Source organism: Schistocerca piceifrons, chromosome 7, assembly GCF_021461385.2.
Source record: "Schistocerca piceifrons isolate TAMUIC-IGC-003096 chromosome 7, iqSchPice1.1, whole genome shotgun sequence".
Classification (NCBI taxonomy): Eukaryota; Metazoa; Arthropoda; class Insecta; order Orthoptera; family Acrididae; genus Schistocerca; species Schistocerca piceifrons.
This window is the reverse complement of record NC_060144.1, coordinates 101576910-101595037: the sequence shown is the minus strand read 5'-3', so window position 1 is coordinate 101595037 and position 18128 is coordinate 101576910. Positions and strand designations below refer to the sequence as shown.

The 18128-nt window shown below is 38.4% G+C and overlaps 1 protein-coding gene across 2 annotated transcripts in view; it reads left to right on the top strand.

Moving 5' to 3' along the window:
* LOC124805238 (gamma-butyrobetaine dioxygenase-like) overlaps positions 1-16266 on the top strand; it is an 82132-nt gene extending 65866 nt beyond the window's left edge. Inside the window, exons 8-10 of one of the 2 annotated variants that reach the window (XM_047265746.1) lie at positions 2286-2423; positions 8003-8133; positions 11904-16266. In XM_047265746.1, coding sequence (XP_047121702.1) covers positions 2286-2423; positions 8003-8133; positions 11904-11988 — 354 coding nt within the window. In that variant the 3' untranslated portion in view covers positions 11989-16266. The remainder of the gene's footprint in view (positions 1-2285; positions 2424-8002; positions 8134-11903) is intronic. The other variant, XM_047265747.1, reaches the window with a different exon arrangement.
* Positions 16267-18128: the final 1862 nt, after the last annotated feature.

Here is an 18128-nt window from a genome sequence, read left to right as displayed (position 1 = left end):
CACTTTCAATTTGTTTCCTGCACCGGGGAGCCAAGTGAGATGTTCCATAGTGTTGGGTTAACGAATGTTGTACCTTGTGAACAGTGTGTCACCCAAAAAAATGTACGAGGCGCTATCCAAAATTTTCGGGACTGGTGCTGCCATCTGTTGAAACCTTACCTTTGGACTAATGGTCACCATCACCCTCGAAGTAGTTCCCATCCACACGTACACATCTGTCCCAGCACTTCTGTGACTGGAAGTCCTGTTTTCTGGAAGTCCTGTTTTCTGGAAGTCCTGTTTTCTGGAAGTCCTGTTTTCTGGAAGTCCTGTTTTCTGGAAGTCCTGTTTTCTGGAAGTCCTGTTTTCTGGAAGTCCTGTTTTCTGGAAGTCCTGTTTTCTGGAAGTCCTGTTTTCTGGAAGTCCTGTTTTCTGGAAGTCCTGTTTTCTGGAAGTCCTGTTTTCTGGAAGTCCTGTTTTCTGGAAGTCCTGTTTTCTGGAAGTCCTGTTTTCTGGAAGTCCTGTTTTCTGGAAGTCCTGTTTTCTGGAAGTCCTGTTTTCTGGAAGTCCTGTTTTCTGGAAGTCCTGTTCTTTGAAGGTGTTTATTACCGCCAGTGATGCTTCTTGATTCCTCTCTAGAGTGTCGAACTGACGGCCTTTCAGCTTGAGTTTCAGTTTTGGGAATAGTGTGAAGTCACAAAGTGCCAAATCAGGCGAGTATGGTGGGTGGGGTACAACCGCTATATTGCTTTTTGCCAAAAAGTTCCTGGTGAGCAAGGACATGTGACAGGGTGCGTTGTCGTGATGCAGCAGCCAGTTCCCTGGATGCCAACGTTCGGGCCGTCATCGCTGCATGCTTTCATGGAACTGTCACAAAATGTCCCAGAAGTACGCGGAATTCACTGTTTGGTTGGGTGGGATGAATTCTTTATACAAAATTCACTTGGTACCAAAGAAAACGATGATCATGCTCTTCACTTTGCTCTTCACCTGTCTCCCTTTTTTGCATCTTAGAGAGCCGGGGCTCTTCCACTGGGACGATTGTTGCATTGTCTCTGGGTCATAACCAAGTCGTTGCAAGGGTCTCCATAGCACTTTTCCCAAGATTCACGCAGAATTTAATACACATGTGCTGTTCTTTTTGCGGATCCATCGTAAAATTGCTACACACCAAACACAGAGTATCACGGTAATTACTGTGGACACGCAACACATTCTCCCAGCTGAATGCCACTCGCTCACTTACTCATCAGATATGCACCTAATGCCACCTAGTGGTGCAAAGGTCTACTACTCCTACTTTCCAGATGGCAGCATCAGTCTTGAAAATTTTGTATTCCACCTCGTATGTTCACTTTACGTTGTAAAGAAATTTGGGTGGCTGTTGTAGTTAATCACTTTTGTGAGCCTACCATGCAGCGTAACAGGGCTGTGTTGGACTTTGTAACCCTGTCGTGACATGTCGGTGCTGGAAGAGAGCTGTAATCTGCCCAAGCTACCATATGACATTAATCATTTAGCGTCACCTCTTCTGCATTTTATGTACAGTTTCAGTTACAGTAGCTGATGAGCAGATCGATCTAACTTCGTAGCTCAGTGACAGATTCCAAAATATATGTGGCTTGCTTTGACATCAGCTATTAAATCCATTCATTCAATCAATGTTATTTTTATGTATCCAACTTTCAACTGTTTTAAAATCATTTACATTCTTGCACACACACCCTTTTGCTCCTTGGCCCCCAAGGCACCATCAAGCTGCTGCAGCTAAAGAGAAAATGCTCCACCACAGTAGGTGGAGGGGTTTACTCACTGTTGCATCTTGGCAATGTCTGGAGCAGATGTGACTTACACTTCACCTGTACATTCAAAATGAGAGCGCACTGTGGGATGTCACACATTTAACAACAACCTGAGACTACATTTTCAGTATGCATGAACATCTTTCATCGGCCTAAGACAATAAAAGCGCAACATGTTATCCTGTAGAATCCCATGTTACACAACATTTGGGCTTCTATTTGCCTTGTGAATTGTAGATATAAATGTGCAAATAGTCATCTAACACTAATAAACTGTAATAAAATAAATTTGAATGTTGAACTGTGAGTGGTTGCTGCAACTCTTTCCTCATTAATAATTTCTCATGTTATGTGTTTACCAATTGCACTGTTACTCAGAGTAAAGCTTTGCAGCCATTCACATTGTAACCAGACAACTTAGACTCACATTTTTCCATCCACTGTAAGGCAGATAAATAAAATTCTTTCTTAGAATTTGGCTTAGACTGTAAATCTTTCTTTCAGAAACGTTACTCGCAGTTGTGGCCAATAATTTGCTTGAATCAAGATGGCGATATTACAGAGATACATTACAATAATCGAACCATGGGACCTCTCCAAACACCATCTCACATAGTTGTTCCCTTTTACCATGCCTATAAGGTAAGTTAAAATACACTTCATATCAGTGAAGATCATCAGCATTTATGTATTTATCAAATGTATTTTTCCCCTTAAAATAACATTGAACTAGTGTTGAGAAAATGCATTGATTCTTGTTATCTCATTATTGGCACTGCTTCCTTTTTTGTGCCAGGAACAAGCACCAATACCAAATTATAACTGAGTGGTGGCATGAATAGTAGCACAAGGTGCAGTAAAAGTGTTTGACAAGCCAAATACATATGCAAATTTACTTAAAAACAAAGCTTATCAAATAGTATGTTATACAGTGAAGACGATAAAATACATTTTTACAGAATATCAAAAACAAGAGAAATGCAATAAAAGAAATGAAATCTAAGGTAAAGAAGGGGAGTGGGGGAGAAAACAAGTGAATGCTAGGTGGTACAGTATACTTGTCATATCATATAAAAAGGAAATATGTCTACATTAAGTTCTACTGCTAAAATAAAGTTCACATGGCTAAAATGAAGAATGAGAAGAGGAGGGGATCAGAGATGCCGATTGGCAACCTTTATTTATTACATATATTCACAACGACAATGCTATTATAAAAGAAATTGACATTACTGTTGAAGTTGGTGTGGCCAGTGGATATACTGAAAACTTTATTCGTGCAATGAGAAATAAAATTTTTAACAGGCGAAAACCACATACAGTACCGTCTATTGAGAAAACCAAATTTAGTTCCTTATCTTACTTTTGCTCAGTTTGTGAAAAAATAGGCTAGAGCTTCAATTAAGCCAATGTAAAAAATAGTGCACAAAAAAAAAAAAAAAAAAAAATCTTCGGTTACTTTTATGCTTTTGCCTTGGTAGCAGGACACACAAACTTAAAAACTCTGGAATGTACAAAATTGATTGTGGTTTGTGTGACATACTTGTAAAAAAAGTATATGTATGGAGTGTAGCTATGTATGGATGTGAAACATGGAGGATAAATAGTTTAGACAAGAAGAGAATAGAAGCTTTCGAAATGTGGTGCAACAGAAGAATGCTGAAGATTAGATGGGTAGATCACGTAACTAATGCATAGGTTACTGAAAAGAATTGAGGAGAAGAGGAATCTATGGCACAACTTGACTAGAAGAAGGGATCCATTGTTAGAACATGTTCTAAGGCATCAAGGGATCACCAAGTTAGTATTGGAGGACAACGTGGAGGGTAAAAATGTTAGAGGGAGACCAAGAGATAAATACATAAGCAGATTCAGAAGGCTGTAGGGTGTAGTAGTTGGAGATGAAGAAGCTTGCACAGGATAGAGTAGCATGGAGAGCTGCATCAAACCAGTCTGTGGACTGAAGACCACAACAACAACTTATAAAAACAACAGCACCCTTTGTCCACATTCAAAAAATGAAGGACGCATTCTGTCCTCAATTAATGGCCGCTTGGAAGTCTTGCATATTGCTTCCAAAGGATGGGATTTGGACATTCCTGAGGAGTCCGAAATTTATATTCATCATTCTAATAGTTCTCTTCAAACAGTTAACGAATAAACAGGGTCAGCTCACAGTTGATTGTTGATTGTAATTGATGGCCTGTTGCACATGTAGATTATTTCCAGGTTCTACTGTATATCCTTCTTTTTATTTTTCCTGCATAGTTTCATCCTTTTTACATGGAGTCTTGTACTTTTGTTACTCCCCCCCTCCCCCACTTTTAATATGATGTTCAATGTAACTTTACTTTTTGTTACAGTTTGTTGACCAATTTCTGCTTTTGCATGATAGTAAATTGTTGTCTTATGCCACCATTCTCTTTATCTCCCATCCATGTTGTCCCTTCCTCTTGGACGTGGCCGATGTCCTTTCCCATCCTTCCCTAACCTGATGGGACTGATGACATCACAGTTTGTCCCCTCCGCCAAATCAACCAACCAACATTCCTCTTGAGCTTTTTCTGTTTCTTTTTCTTTTCTTCTTTTTCTTCTTCTTCTATTTTCTTCTTTTTCTTCTTCTTCTTTTTTTTTAACTAACCCCAACCCTCCTACTCTTATTTATTTCCCCCCTCTCCCCCTCCCCACTTTTTTTATCTTCACTCTTTATTGGCAGTCACAAATTACATACACAGCCTATGTAAATCCAATATGGACTACATTCTGTTGTTTGTCATTTTGTTAATGTTCACTCATTTTGCAATGGTATATTTCAATCAGAGTTTTGACAATAATTTACCTTCATCCAAATTTTAGCATCATATAATTAGTCATGTAAACTGATTTTACTCTTTAACCTCTGCAATGTAGCTGCACACATTTCTTTATGCTTTTTATCAATGTTATCTATTACTAAAATTATATTTATTTTAATTAATTATGTCATGTTATTCACTGTTCGTGAATATGTCTAACAAAAAAAAAAAAACACTTCGTCAATTGGCACCTCTTTTCCCCACATCTTTCCATTCTTAATTTTAGCCATTTGAACTTTGTTTTAGCAATGCAGCTTAAGAAGATTCTGTATTTTGTAAAACATAATGTACGTGTTATGTAATACGACACATTTTTACTGTGCCATCTAGCTTTCCTGGTTTCTCCCCCATCCTTATGCTTTAATTTAGTTTTGGGTTTCATTTTCATTATAATTTTCCTGCTTTTGATATATTGTAACAATGTGTTTTAAGGTCTTTGTTGTATAACATCCTATTTGATATGCTTTGTCTTAAAATAATTTTGCATCTGTATTTGACTGTTGAACATGTTCAGTGCTACCTTGTGGTACTATTCATGCCACCTGGTGACAGTGTTCGTTTCTTTCAATGTAACATCACATTGTCTCACTCAGTTGTACTCTGATGGCATTACTTTTATATGATGCTATACCTTGTGTATGAAGCTTCTGTTTTAATTTACATTCTTTTAAACTGTTGTTAATTTTGTTAAATAGTAATTAAATAAAAGCTGTGTTCTGCATGACTTTTTGTAACCTTTCTGCATGTACACTCCTGGAAATTGAAATAAGAACACCGTGAATTCATTGTCCCAGAAAGGGGAAACTTTATTGACACATTCCTGGGGTCAGATACATCACATGATCACACTGACAGAACCACAGGCACATAGACACAGGCAACAGAGCATGCACAATGTCGGCACTAGTACAGTGTATATCCACCTTTCGCAGCAATGCAGGCTCCTATTCTCCCATGGAGACGATCGTAGAGATGCTGGATGTAGTCCTGTGGAACGGCTTGCCATGCCATTTCCACCTGGCGCCTCAGTTGGACCAGCGTTCGTGCTGGACGTGCAGACCGCGTGAGACGACGCTTCATCCAGTCCCAAACATGCTCAATGGGGGACAGATCCGGAGATCTTGCTGGCCAGGGTAGTTGACTTACACCTTCTAGAGCACGTTGGGTGGCACGGGATACATGCGGACGTGCATTGTCCTGTTGGAACAGCAAGTTCCCTTGCCGGTCTAGGAATGGTAGAACGATGGGTTCGATGACGGTTTGGATGTACCGTGCACTATTCAGTGTCCCCTCGACGATCACCAGTGGTGTACGGCCAGTGTAGGAGATCGCTCCACACACCATGATGCCGGGTGTTGGCCCTGCGTGCCTCGGTCGTATGCAGTCCTGATTGTGGCGCTCACCTGCACGGCGCCAAACACGCCTACGACCATCATTGGCACCAAGGCAGAAGCGACTCTCATCGCTGAAGACGACACGTCTCCATTCGTCCCTCCATTCACGCCTGTCGCGACACCACTGGAGGCGGGCTGCACGATGTTGGGGCGTGAGCGGAAGACGGCCTAACGGTGTGCGGGACCGTAGCCCAGCTTCATGGAGACGGTTGCGAATGGTCCTCGCCGATACCCCAGGAGCAACAGTGTCCCTAATTTGATGGGAAGTGGCGGTGTGGTCCCCTACGGCACTGCGTAGGATCCTACGGTCTTGGCGTGCATCCATGCGTCGCTGCGGTCCGGTCCCAGGTCGACGGGCACGTGCACCTTCCGCCGACCACTGGCGACAACATCGATGTACTGTGGAGACCTCACGCCCCACGTGTTGAGCAATTCGGCGGTACGTCCACCCGGCCTCCCGCATGCCCACTATACGCCCTCGCTCAAAGTCCGTCAACTGCACATACGGTTCATGTCCACGCTGTCGCGGCATGCTACCAGTGTTAAAGACTGCGATGGAGCTCCGTATGCCACGGCAAACTGGCTGACACTGACGGCGGCGGTGCACAAATGCTGCGCAGCTAGCGCCATTCGACGGCCAACACCGCGGTTCCTGGTGTGTCCGCTGTGCCGTGCGTGTGATCATTGCTTGTACAGCCCTCTCGCAGTGTCCGGAGCAAGTATGGTGGGTCTGACACACCGGTGTCAATGTGTTCTTTTTTCCATTTCCAGGAGTGTATTTTGAAGAGGAAACGTGTCAGTAAATTTGAGTTGCTGAATGGCAAGTGACAAAATTTTTTTTCAGCAGCCATAACAGCTGCTTATACAAAAAAAAAAAAAAAAAAAAATGTTTTATATAATGGACATCAAAATCTTGTGATTCATTACATGCTTAAACTGGAGATCCTTATCTTTCAAACATGTCTTCCATAGTGGTTGAAAAATGTTTTTGCCCTTCATGATAAAGCAATTCTGGTTTTTACAACACTGTAGTATTCTTGAAATTAATGATTGCTTTCAATTTGCTCAAAGACATGCAGCTCTTTCAACTCAAAATGTTGTAATGGGAAGTGTTGGCAATGTGTTCCAGAGCAAACATAAAAGTTAACAATTTGTGAGTAAAGAAAAGAACTCGCCAAATAATCGTCATGTGCAATAAAAGAATGAAACTTCACTAGCTTTTGAATGAACCTTTTTTTCAAGCCAGAGTATACACATGTCTGTACAACCTCAGGAGTTTTTTTGCAAAGTTTCATTGTTTCTTGTGTGCCTATTGATTCAACACTTCCACTATTTGGTGAATTGCTTCCTTTACTCACAAATTGTTTCCATGCTGCCTGAGCTTCCCATATCTTAGACAAAAAAATGATTAGAAGTTGTGTTTCATATATTTCTTTTTCCTCCAGAACTGTAGAAAACAGTTTGTCCTCCATCATCATAATAACAGAAACTCATTATATACTTTGAGGAACTTTCATTTCCATTGCTTTATAACTGTTATTGCAACTGTTCCACTTGGGACGACTGATTTTGTGTCCTGCTTTTTATTGAAAGTGATAACAATGTGAGTGGCATTAACAGCTTTTTCTGCTAACAGCGTGGTACTCTACAAATATGTTAATTCATCGTGAGGGTATTATTCCTTTATTTTGGGTTCAGTTTTGAGTCTATAAGAATATAGAAAAGTTTTGGATGTTATATGGAGTTAGCTTGTTCAGTCTATTTCAGTTATTTTCTGTGTTCCATCATATAAACTCATGAAAATATTGGTGGAAGTTTCATTTTTATTATTTTATGACTGGTGTTGTAATTTTTCCGCTTATGATGACACTGTTAGTTTTTAGTGATAATTTTTCTGTTTTCCATCAACTTTGGTAAAGCTACTCAGTTTTGGTGTATTTATTGATTTTTTTCCCCCCCAAAATTTCAACAGCTGTTCTCCGATCGAATGCGTCAAGAATCATCAGAACTGCGATTTCATTTACTGCCCGGAGATGTTGTTGCCTTTAACAATCGTAGAGTTTTGCATGGGCGAACGAGTTTTGATCCGACAAAAGTTTCAAGGTAATTTTCACTTTTATTACATTAGTAAGGCTGATAGAGCAAATAATAAAATATGTTTCTATGAGAAATGGAAGTAAGTGATTTAAATTACATATACTGTTCTACATGTCTTAGGAAAAAATGTCCAACTAAAGCTAGGAAAATATCTTAATTACCGTGTGGAAGCAGTCTACTTTTTCGACCGTGCCTTCACTGAGCAAAGAATGGGGAAGTAGGTGTATTCAGATATTAGGTTGGAAAGTCAAACACGATCTACAGCATGAGAGGAGAAAATCTTTCATTAGAGGTAACTAATAGAATGTAACAATGTAAAATCCAGGATGGAATGTAACAATTTTATGAAAGGATACACAATATTATAAAGGCCACCAACAAACTGTGGCCAACAAACAACTGGACCACCCTGTTGCTGAGCACGCCGTCTAACACGACATTATTCATTTCAATGACTGCTTCTCAGCTTGTGCCATATGGTCCTTTCCACCAACATCAGCTTTTCTGAATTATGCAGGCAGGAATTCTCACTGCAATGTATCCTATGTTCCCATAACCCTCCTGGTCTCAGCCATCTAGCCCTCCCTGTTCCCATTCCAGCCCTACATATCTCTCCCCCATCTCTCCCCCGCCCACCATCTAACCTCCTGACTGCACTTAGCTGCCGTACCCTCTCTCCACCTTGTCTTTGCATGCTCCCCAGCAGCACTTCACCATCCCCCATCCATTTCCTGCTAATCCTCCCCCTCCCCACTGCAGCCTCCTCCTCACCCCCAACCAGTTGCCTCTCCCATCATGCACTACTACTACTACTACTACTACTGCTGCTGCTCCTGTCTGCGAGTCAGCATCTCCGTCATATGATGATTTTCATAATATTAATGTAAGTATGGTAAAGAAAGTTCCAGGCACCTTCACATCACCATCACTGTTGCTGCATGACTCACCAGATCCAGTGCCCATGTGTCTCATTCATGTCCTACACACTTGCCACCACCCCCTCCAACACTCCTATCTCACACACTGACTGTCTCCCTACGAACCTCCATATACCAGTCCTCCCAGTTCTTGCCACCTTCTTCCTGTAGCCACCCTACCCCATCCCACCCAACACAACACCTCACCCCAGTCCAATTGCTGAACTGCAATCCCGGCATTGTGTGTTCAGCCAGCACAGTGTAGCTGCATAGAGGTGTGCAAGAGAGATACTTGTCTCTAACAGGTGGGTCATCTCTGGCCCTGGGATCTGAGTGACCTGCTTTTCCTTTTTAAACTACAGTGACCTATCTCTTTTTTTCTTCCTGTAGAAGGTACTAATAGTTTCAAAGGCTAGGATAGTATCTTATACTTTTATGTCTGTGTTGGCAGTCCTAATAACTTTGCTTCCAGAAGCTAAATACTGAACAGCATTTCTAGCTTTCTTGGGGGGCGGAGGGGGGGGGGGGGGACGGGGGGTTTTTATAGAAAAAAAATCTACATTTAGCTTTAAGATATTTAGAAAAACAGGAAAAATTTAGAGTGCATCATAAACATGCATTGAGATGCATTAGTTATAGTTCTGTTACACAAATTCATAAGGAAAGTGAGTAATGACGTCATTGCAGGTGTAGGCAGCTGGATTCCTTAAAGCCTAATTGTAAAACTAGATAATAATACAATCCCATCAATACCATAATCTGAGGTAAATAACACTAAGCTTTCCCTCCCATCAGGCTAAGGGAGGGACATTTCTTTCTCTTGATACTTTTTTGGGTAAATATCATAACAGTCAGATAATTTATAAATATGGTGCAAACAGGCTCTATTAAATTTTGGTTTAATGTTCTGTGTTAGTGTCTTACTGTCACTGTTCAGAAGCAAACAGCTGTTCTATGTTTGAGATTTGGTAGCTCAGTGCCTAAAGTATAGAAGTTCAGTAGCCAATTAGATTTTTTGTACCTCTTTTCATATCATTTAGTATTCCATTGTGGGTTGCTAGGTGATTCAGAGTGCAAGGTTGAAATGAAAAGTCTAAAAGTTCAGGATTTGAAATCAACATTGTTTGCCACTTATCTTTTCTGGTAATACTTTCTCCCTCGTTCAGATTGTACTTAAATTTAAGGGCCCACGAGCTGTATCTCACTTTGTCAGTCAGTTCACAGGTCAGAGGAAGGTGTACTGTTTCCAGTCTCTCTGTAAACTGAAGAGTGAGCAGGCCAGTCCCCACTCTGATCCACTATGTCACAAGAAGCAACTAAAAGGTGTTTCCTGAGGTTATGCAGAACTTTTCACAGCATGTTTTAAATCTGTGGTGACTCAGTGTGCAGCGTCCAAGAAGTGTATATTTTTTACTAAATGCATTAACACTATCATCAATACAGAAATTAGTATTTAATGTAATTAACATGAGAAACTCTCGCCTACCTGATCAAAAGGTTCCAGACACCTCTGTGTAATGGATAACTGACTACTAGATGGTATGAGAGGCTTACCCACCTGCATAAAAGAAGGCGAGGAGTATTGTGTTGTCAGAAGAGAAAATATAATAGTGGAATGATTCAATCAGAAGAGTGGAGCATCTTGGAATGTGGACTAATCATTGTATGTCATTAGACTAACAAATCCATTAGGTAGATTTCAACCTTTCTAGAGCTGCCTGAATCAACTGTTGGTGATGTGATTGTGAAGTGTAAACGTGAAAGAACAATCACAGCCACACACTAGGTGGACCTAATGTAGTGACATACAGATACTGTCAACCTGAGTGGTTGTAAAAAATCACACAAAATCAGCAGAAGTAATCATTCATGATAAATGCCATCAGGAATCCAGTTAGCACAATGTCTGTGCTGGTGTAAAGACTGATGCTGCTAGGCAGTATATGACTGGAAACAAGTGATTTTGAGTGATTAATCACATTATGTCCTTGGAAATCTGTGCTGTGCTTAAGAGAATGCTAAAAACAGAAGGATACGAGCACATTTTATGCCATTATGTACTCATAAACTAGAGGAACAGTTCAGAGATGATGATAGTTTGTATCAGCATAACAATTTACCCTGTCCTGAAGTAGCATCTGTAAGACAATGGTTTGTGAACAGTAACATTCCTGAAATGAATTGACCTGATCAGAGCACTGATCTGAACATAGTGGAACTCTGGGATGAGTTAGACAACTGACTGCCTTCACTTGAGATCCATGTGTTCAAAATCACTACCTTTTCTGGTTTTGGATCTCGAGGAAGAATGGGCTGGCACTTCTCCCCTGACATTGACACTATTGAAAATGTCCCCAGCAGAGGTCAAGCAGTCATAAAGGCAAAGTGTGGGCACACCCTATATTAACAGCCATTAATAGGTGTTCATATACTTTTGATAAGTTTTAGCATTTGTTCTGAGAAACGTTATCGCCCAATCATGAGGGCTGTCCACTCTCCAGTTTGCAGGCTGACTCTGCAGTGTTCAAACCTGTTGTTAAGTGGAGCACAGAGTTTTTTTAGTGTGTGTGTGTGTGTGTGTGTGTGTGTGTGTGTGTGTGTGTGTGTGTGTGTGTGTGTGTGTGTGTGGAGGGGGGGGGGGGAGAGAGAGGGGGAGAGAGAGAGAGAGAGAGAGAGAGAGAGAGAGAGAGAGAGAGAGAGAGAGAGAGAGAGAGAGAAGTATATGTTCATAACTTTTATTACTCTACCCTGTGATATTTTAGCTATTAACAAATGAGTAAACTTATGATTTAGTTACTATAAATTTTCAGTGTTAGTTTTACATTTTTAACTCAATGAAATTGCTGTGTGTGTTTTCAGGCACTTGGTAGGATGTTATGTCGATATTGATGAAGTAACATCCCTGTATGATGCCTTACTTAGTAAGGGGCAACAGGTGCAGTAATACCAGAACTATCAATAGGTAATAAAACATTTACACAGTGTGCATGGCACCTGTAACATTTTAATGTATTTCCTGAATGTATCTTTGAAGATGTATATCATGTCCTGCAACTGATTTTCTGCACACCTTGAAAATTGTGATAAAATGGCACACTCCAAAAAGGATTGGTTTAAATTTGAAATTATGCATGTTTCTTGTAATTGCTTAAATGTTTATCAACATAATATGTCAACGTAATAGCACATATCTTTTGACGTTAATCATATACTTGTATTTCATGTTTAGCAAATGTCAAACTTCCACATTGAATAATATTCATATATAACAGCCCTAGAGTACATAAACTGACAGAAATTTATATTGTCATGACACTGTTTATTGTAATTCAAAGCTTAAAGTATTGCTTGGATGAGAAAGCTCTAGACAGGGCACTTTGGTTTATAGAAATGTTGCACTATAGAATTAAATACAGAAACTGCTAACAAAAACAAAACAGATTAGGCCATTTCACAGGTACTGCACAATGACCAACTATCATGAACGTATTTGAATATAAATCTCAGGCTTTCTGAATGACAGGATTCTTAGTCCTAATTCTTAAGTTGCAAAGGGAAAACATCTAGAGTTCACATTTTATTTGTTTCTGTGCTGGACTTGCTATTCTTTCATCTGTTATAGGCAGGAAAAAATGTACTTTCTTGTTGAGTAGTACAAGCAGTTAAGTTTCCTGTTGGAAGTAACAAGTCAGGTTTCATCATTAATTACAGTTAAGCTATTTGTGATATGAAGTGCACACTGTCGAGATTTTTAGGTAAGATTCTAAACACATCAGTGCAATATCGAAACACAAAACACTGTTGTCTGTGGATTGAATAATGCTTCAGCAGTTATGGCACACTTGACAGGTGTATATTGTATTCTGCAGGACAAATGACAAATAATGTAATCGGAGAAATTACACAGTGCTTTGCCATGCTTCTGAAAGAGTGAGCATCATGTGTCGTGCATCAGAGTAGACACAAGGTATGTAACTTTGAGCACACAACATTCCTGAGAAATAGTTCCCAATTTGTTGCCCTGCCCATCCCCTTTTTCCCTATGGTTTTATTGTCTGCTTTTCTTACTTATATATGCGAGGTCGCAATATTTCAGCCCTTCAGCTCGACTGTCCCAGACAGTGTAATAAAACGTGTATCCAATATTGATGTTTTCTTATTGTTCCAACAGTAGATAAGTAACTAGTAAATTCAGAAGAAAAGTGACTATGTAGTGTGCCAAACACTCCTTTTAAAAGTATGTATAGATGTCTGTCAAGTAATTGTTTATATTTTCCGCTCATATTGTAAACTTCATAATTGAGGAGCATTTTTTTGAAAGCTCGTAAAGCTCAGTTGTTGCTTGTTGCTTGTTGCTTGCATAATCTGTTGAAACAATCTTGTCAAAAGATGATATCCACTGCTGTTGTAGGACATTGACAACTAGGAATTTTTACAAAACTCAATATTTGCTCTCAGCTGATTAAAGCAAAAGTCAATAAACGCACTCTGTGCTTCGCTTCTGAGGGACCTGAAGAGAGAATAACAATGTGGGGGAGAGTTTTCCGGGGTGGGGGGGACTATTGGCAAGCACTTGCTGCCAGAACTATCAACAGAAATAAATTAATGATATACTCCTGATTATTGCTCAGTCCAAGCCAGTGTTGCCAGGGAGCAGGAACATCAAGAAAGAAGCAAAAAGGAAGAATACTCTTTCGAAAAAATATGGCACAAGGAAAAAATGGCCAGACTGAGTCTGGATGTGACACAACATTTCAGGCAATGTCAGAGATATCCAAAAACACTCTAAAAAGCAACAAGATTTGAAGAAGGAAAAAAGAATCAATTGATAACAAATGACTGGATGAACAGACTTTGTGCAAAAAAAGTTCTATGCAGTAGTGGAGGAGAAAAATCCAAACGTGGTTAAAGTCTGTTTTGATATGCAATAATGAAGGGGGGGGAATCCAAATGTGGTTAAAGCCTATTTTGATATACAGAAGAATAAGCCAATACCAAAGCTATCCGATTGTGAAGTTATTATTCAAGACGGGTTTTGTTATTCAGTTTGTGCATTATGATTAATTACTAAGAACAGACAAAGGATTGCTTTTTATACTTGGCTTGAAACAGAAGGACCGAAAGGATGCTACCAAATAGCCTCTGCTCTATTGCATTTTCTTAGAAATCCTAAGGTGTCCCAGCTAAAGAATGGTTGATATGAAATTTGTTTAATTTCTGGCTACTGCACCAGTCAAAATAAACAGTACGGTAATGATGTGGCCACTAATGGCCATCCTGAAAGAAAGCAGAAAATTTAATTAGCTGGTACATCATTTCATTATTCATAGTCACAGCTTATAACCCTGACAGTGTGTTTGGTAGAGTGAACAAAGACTACCACAAAAAAGGAAGATAATCTTTCACTGACTGAATACTATAAGGTGCTGGAACAACATGGCATCATCGAGATATTAAATAAAGATGGGGAAGCAAAGGATCTCAAATTCAGTGCACTAAAAGCCACATGATCTAATAAGCCTTTCAAAATAACTTCTTAGTTAATGATGGCTTATGAAGAGTCTAAGAAGAAGGTATTGTCAATATCAGACACTTATAAAAGATCTCTCGTAGTAGTTGAGGTACGGAAATCTGGACTGCTGCCACGAAGTGAGGAAAGCAGCCGCCTTGGAAAAGAAGAACATGTTCATCAAGCAAAAGAAAAAGTATGTCTTAAAACTTACAAGGCATTTTAACATACCAGGAGGGGCAGATGAGTTTTATAAGGACATTGTTGAAAAGGATCAATAGATTTCCATTTTAGTATCATCATAGTCTGTATTTTTTGTTGTATTTGAATAGGTTTGCCACTATTTTGCATTTCTGCATGTCAGAACTTTATGGAACTGTATGATGCTAAAGTGTTATATTGTAGCACATTATTCTGTTTCAATGGAAAATGAATACCTTTCTTTGTAATTAATGTTAAAGATAAAAAAGTAATAGAAGAAAATCAATTTAAATGAGTACATTAACAAAACTTTTAATGTCCATTTCTGCATTTATCGACTTTCGAGAAAACTTTGAAACTTCGTCCATCTATTCTCAAATAAAATTTGAAAATTTTTGAAAGGTCAGACACACAATCAGAAGTGCCTATAAAAGCTATGTAAATGTAAAATTAGTATTTTGTTATGGTATTTCAAAAATATGTTTCCTGAAAAATTTACTTTTTCGCATTTATCTGGTTTGGAATAAAATGCTCCTCAGTTGAGAGGTACATGTGTAAATAGTTAACAACTTGGTACTTACTACCAATATCAAGCCATCAGGTTGTACCTGCAATGTGTAATTGCAAAAACTAAGATATTAAACAGCATTTAATGTCAACTTACAGAAATATTTTCCATTTAGTTGCAAGGTTTGAGGCCTTCCAGATGTAAGGTATTTTGTAGAGGCTCTTGAATTTGAAGTTACTGTACTGCAATAGTATCCAAAGTAATGACTGAGAGATTCAGTTGTTTAAAATTACTTGGAAATTAATATCTGAATAGTAGCTATGAAGGTATCATTAATTCGTATGCTGTGCTATAACATATCTTTTAATGTTTTTATTTTACATTACTGGGCCACTTTCATTTTGGAGGGGAAACTAGTACTGCTACTGCTACTGCTAGCACTACAGCTTTCATAATTTCCTCCTTGTCACACGTAGCAGTATATTTAAGAATTTGATATGTAGTAGACAAATAACCTTAGTTCATATGAGTAGAGTACATGCAAATTTGTTTAGCAGTTAAAATATTATTACTTGTCTACGCTTCACCAAGGCAGTTAACAGCACATTCCATTAACATTTAAAGACTGAAGAGTCACAAGCTCTGATTATTATTAATGAAAGCGTAATGATAATTTTATGACATTTAAAATGGAGTCAACATTATACAAAATCTAATGTTCATGTTCATTTAATTATACGAGTGTTAAAGATGTTTCAAGTCTATGTGTTACATGTTCTGTAAATTTTATGTATTGTATTTTATGTATTGTTACTTAAAGTAGTGGTTGGGCTTTTTATACTCAATTTTGAAATTGGCTGTGGTACACGTATATGTTGTTGTTAAAACATTCTTTTATACTGAGCAAGAATTAAAACATCTGTCATGGTTTTCTTACAATATTCATAACTGTTAGTCACTCAATAGATTGTATTTAGTCCTGTTGTATTAAAAATTTTGTAGCAGACATCAGATCTTTATTTTCAAAAACATATTCTTTAGTAACAGTATTTTTTTCCTAAAGCACAAACACATCATGATATATTATGTAAATTAATAGAACTATTTGTGTCAGTCACTTTTATTGACTTCCAAGATGTGTTTTGAAGACTTACAGTCTCAACTCCTGGTGAATTGCATTAGAACTTCTTTTTGTTGATGTGGCCATTTATCTCTCCTATCCTATTTTCAATGGAATGAAGGATTTTATGCATCACTTGTTCTAACATGTCACTGAAGTTGCACATTATGAACATCATCATAACACAGATGCTTATGATTCGTTCCAGCAAAAAAAAAACGCTGTGGATAGTACGCAAAGATGGAAGAAAAAACAATCCATATACCTTACAGCTATAGAAATACAGTGTCTTGAAAGCCAAAGAGCATAACCAGTTTATGTTGTGAATCAAATATACAGACAGCATGCAAATACATTGTTACATCTTCAGAACTTTTTGCATAAACAGAGCCTTATTAAAAACAAGCTTATATTGACAGATTTCAGCATATGTATTTGTCAAATATCCTGTCTTCAAGTGTAAAAGAACACTATTGAAATACAACAAAGTTGCAGCAAGTAATTCTTGACTTGCCCAGCCGATACCTTATTCAGAAAATAAAGTCTGGAGTAGTGATGAAACTCTGTGAGAACAAGGAGTAATTCACCTGATGGGTGTGCCCAAGTTATCAAAATACAACACACTCACTTTACAAATTTTGCTTTTGAAAACCCATAGAGTAACAGTCATGCCATGTTTGTTTCAGATGAGATGATGACTGATGCATAACATGTTATTAACTACAGATAGCAATGGCTACTAACAAGTGAACTCTCTTAATTCAATCCAGTAACACGAAATTACCATATTTCACCTTTTGGAGCAACATACAACTTTATTCATAGTTGTAAATAATTTAGTTAGTTAATTAGGTTGTTGTTAGCTCCATTGATATTTGAACAATTCTTTTATCGAAATGATGTGGAATGACTCAGTTTACAGGATATGTATACATGATTAGTGTTAATAGTAATGAACACATTATTATTTTTAGCCCTACTTGCGTAGCTACACTCTTTTTTTTTTCTGGCTACCAGGTGTAAAGGAGACCCTTCACTGAATAGCACGTGTTGAGTCACTGACAGGCACACACAAAAGAGAAAGAAAACTTGCCACCTTGCAGAATAAATCCGTTGTCGAGCTAGAGTATTTATACATAGTTGGCAACACATGAAAATTAAATTAATACATACATGAAACTGAAACACAGTTGTTGTAGTGAAATAGAGGTAAATAAGCTTAAAACATAATGAAGTGAGCAGTATTAAAGTTGCAGACAGTATAAGTTGAAGGTATTCTTTCACTGTTAGTCACATTTCTGTGATTTAAGTAATAAATTAGGATGCTGTGCTTTGTTTTCCAACCATGAAAGTCATGGGCCCTGTAGTGAACAAGTTAATGAAAACCCTGAATGTCATCATTGCAGGGGAAGACACGTAATTTCAGAAACACTGGTTGGCATGTGTAACATTCATGATATTGTATGTATTAGTTTGCATGATTGTTTGTCTGCCTATGACATGCAATAACTTAGCAGAACTAGGTGCAAATTTACAGACACACATGACATTGTTGTTGTTATTATTATTATTATTATTATTATTATTGATCCACAGTCTGTTTCAAATCATCCTGCGTGCCATTATCAAGGTGGCCATTCATCTACAGATGACATAAGATGATTTCTGGTAGAATTATTTAATGTTAAGTTACTTATGACATAGCAGCTTTGAAAACCCTTCTGCTCTTCTTGCATCACATCACAG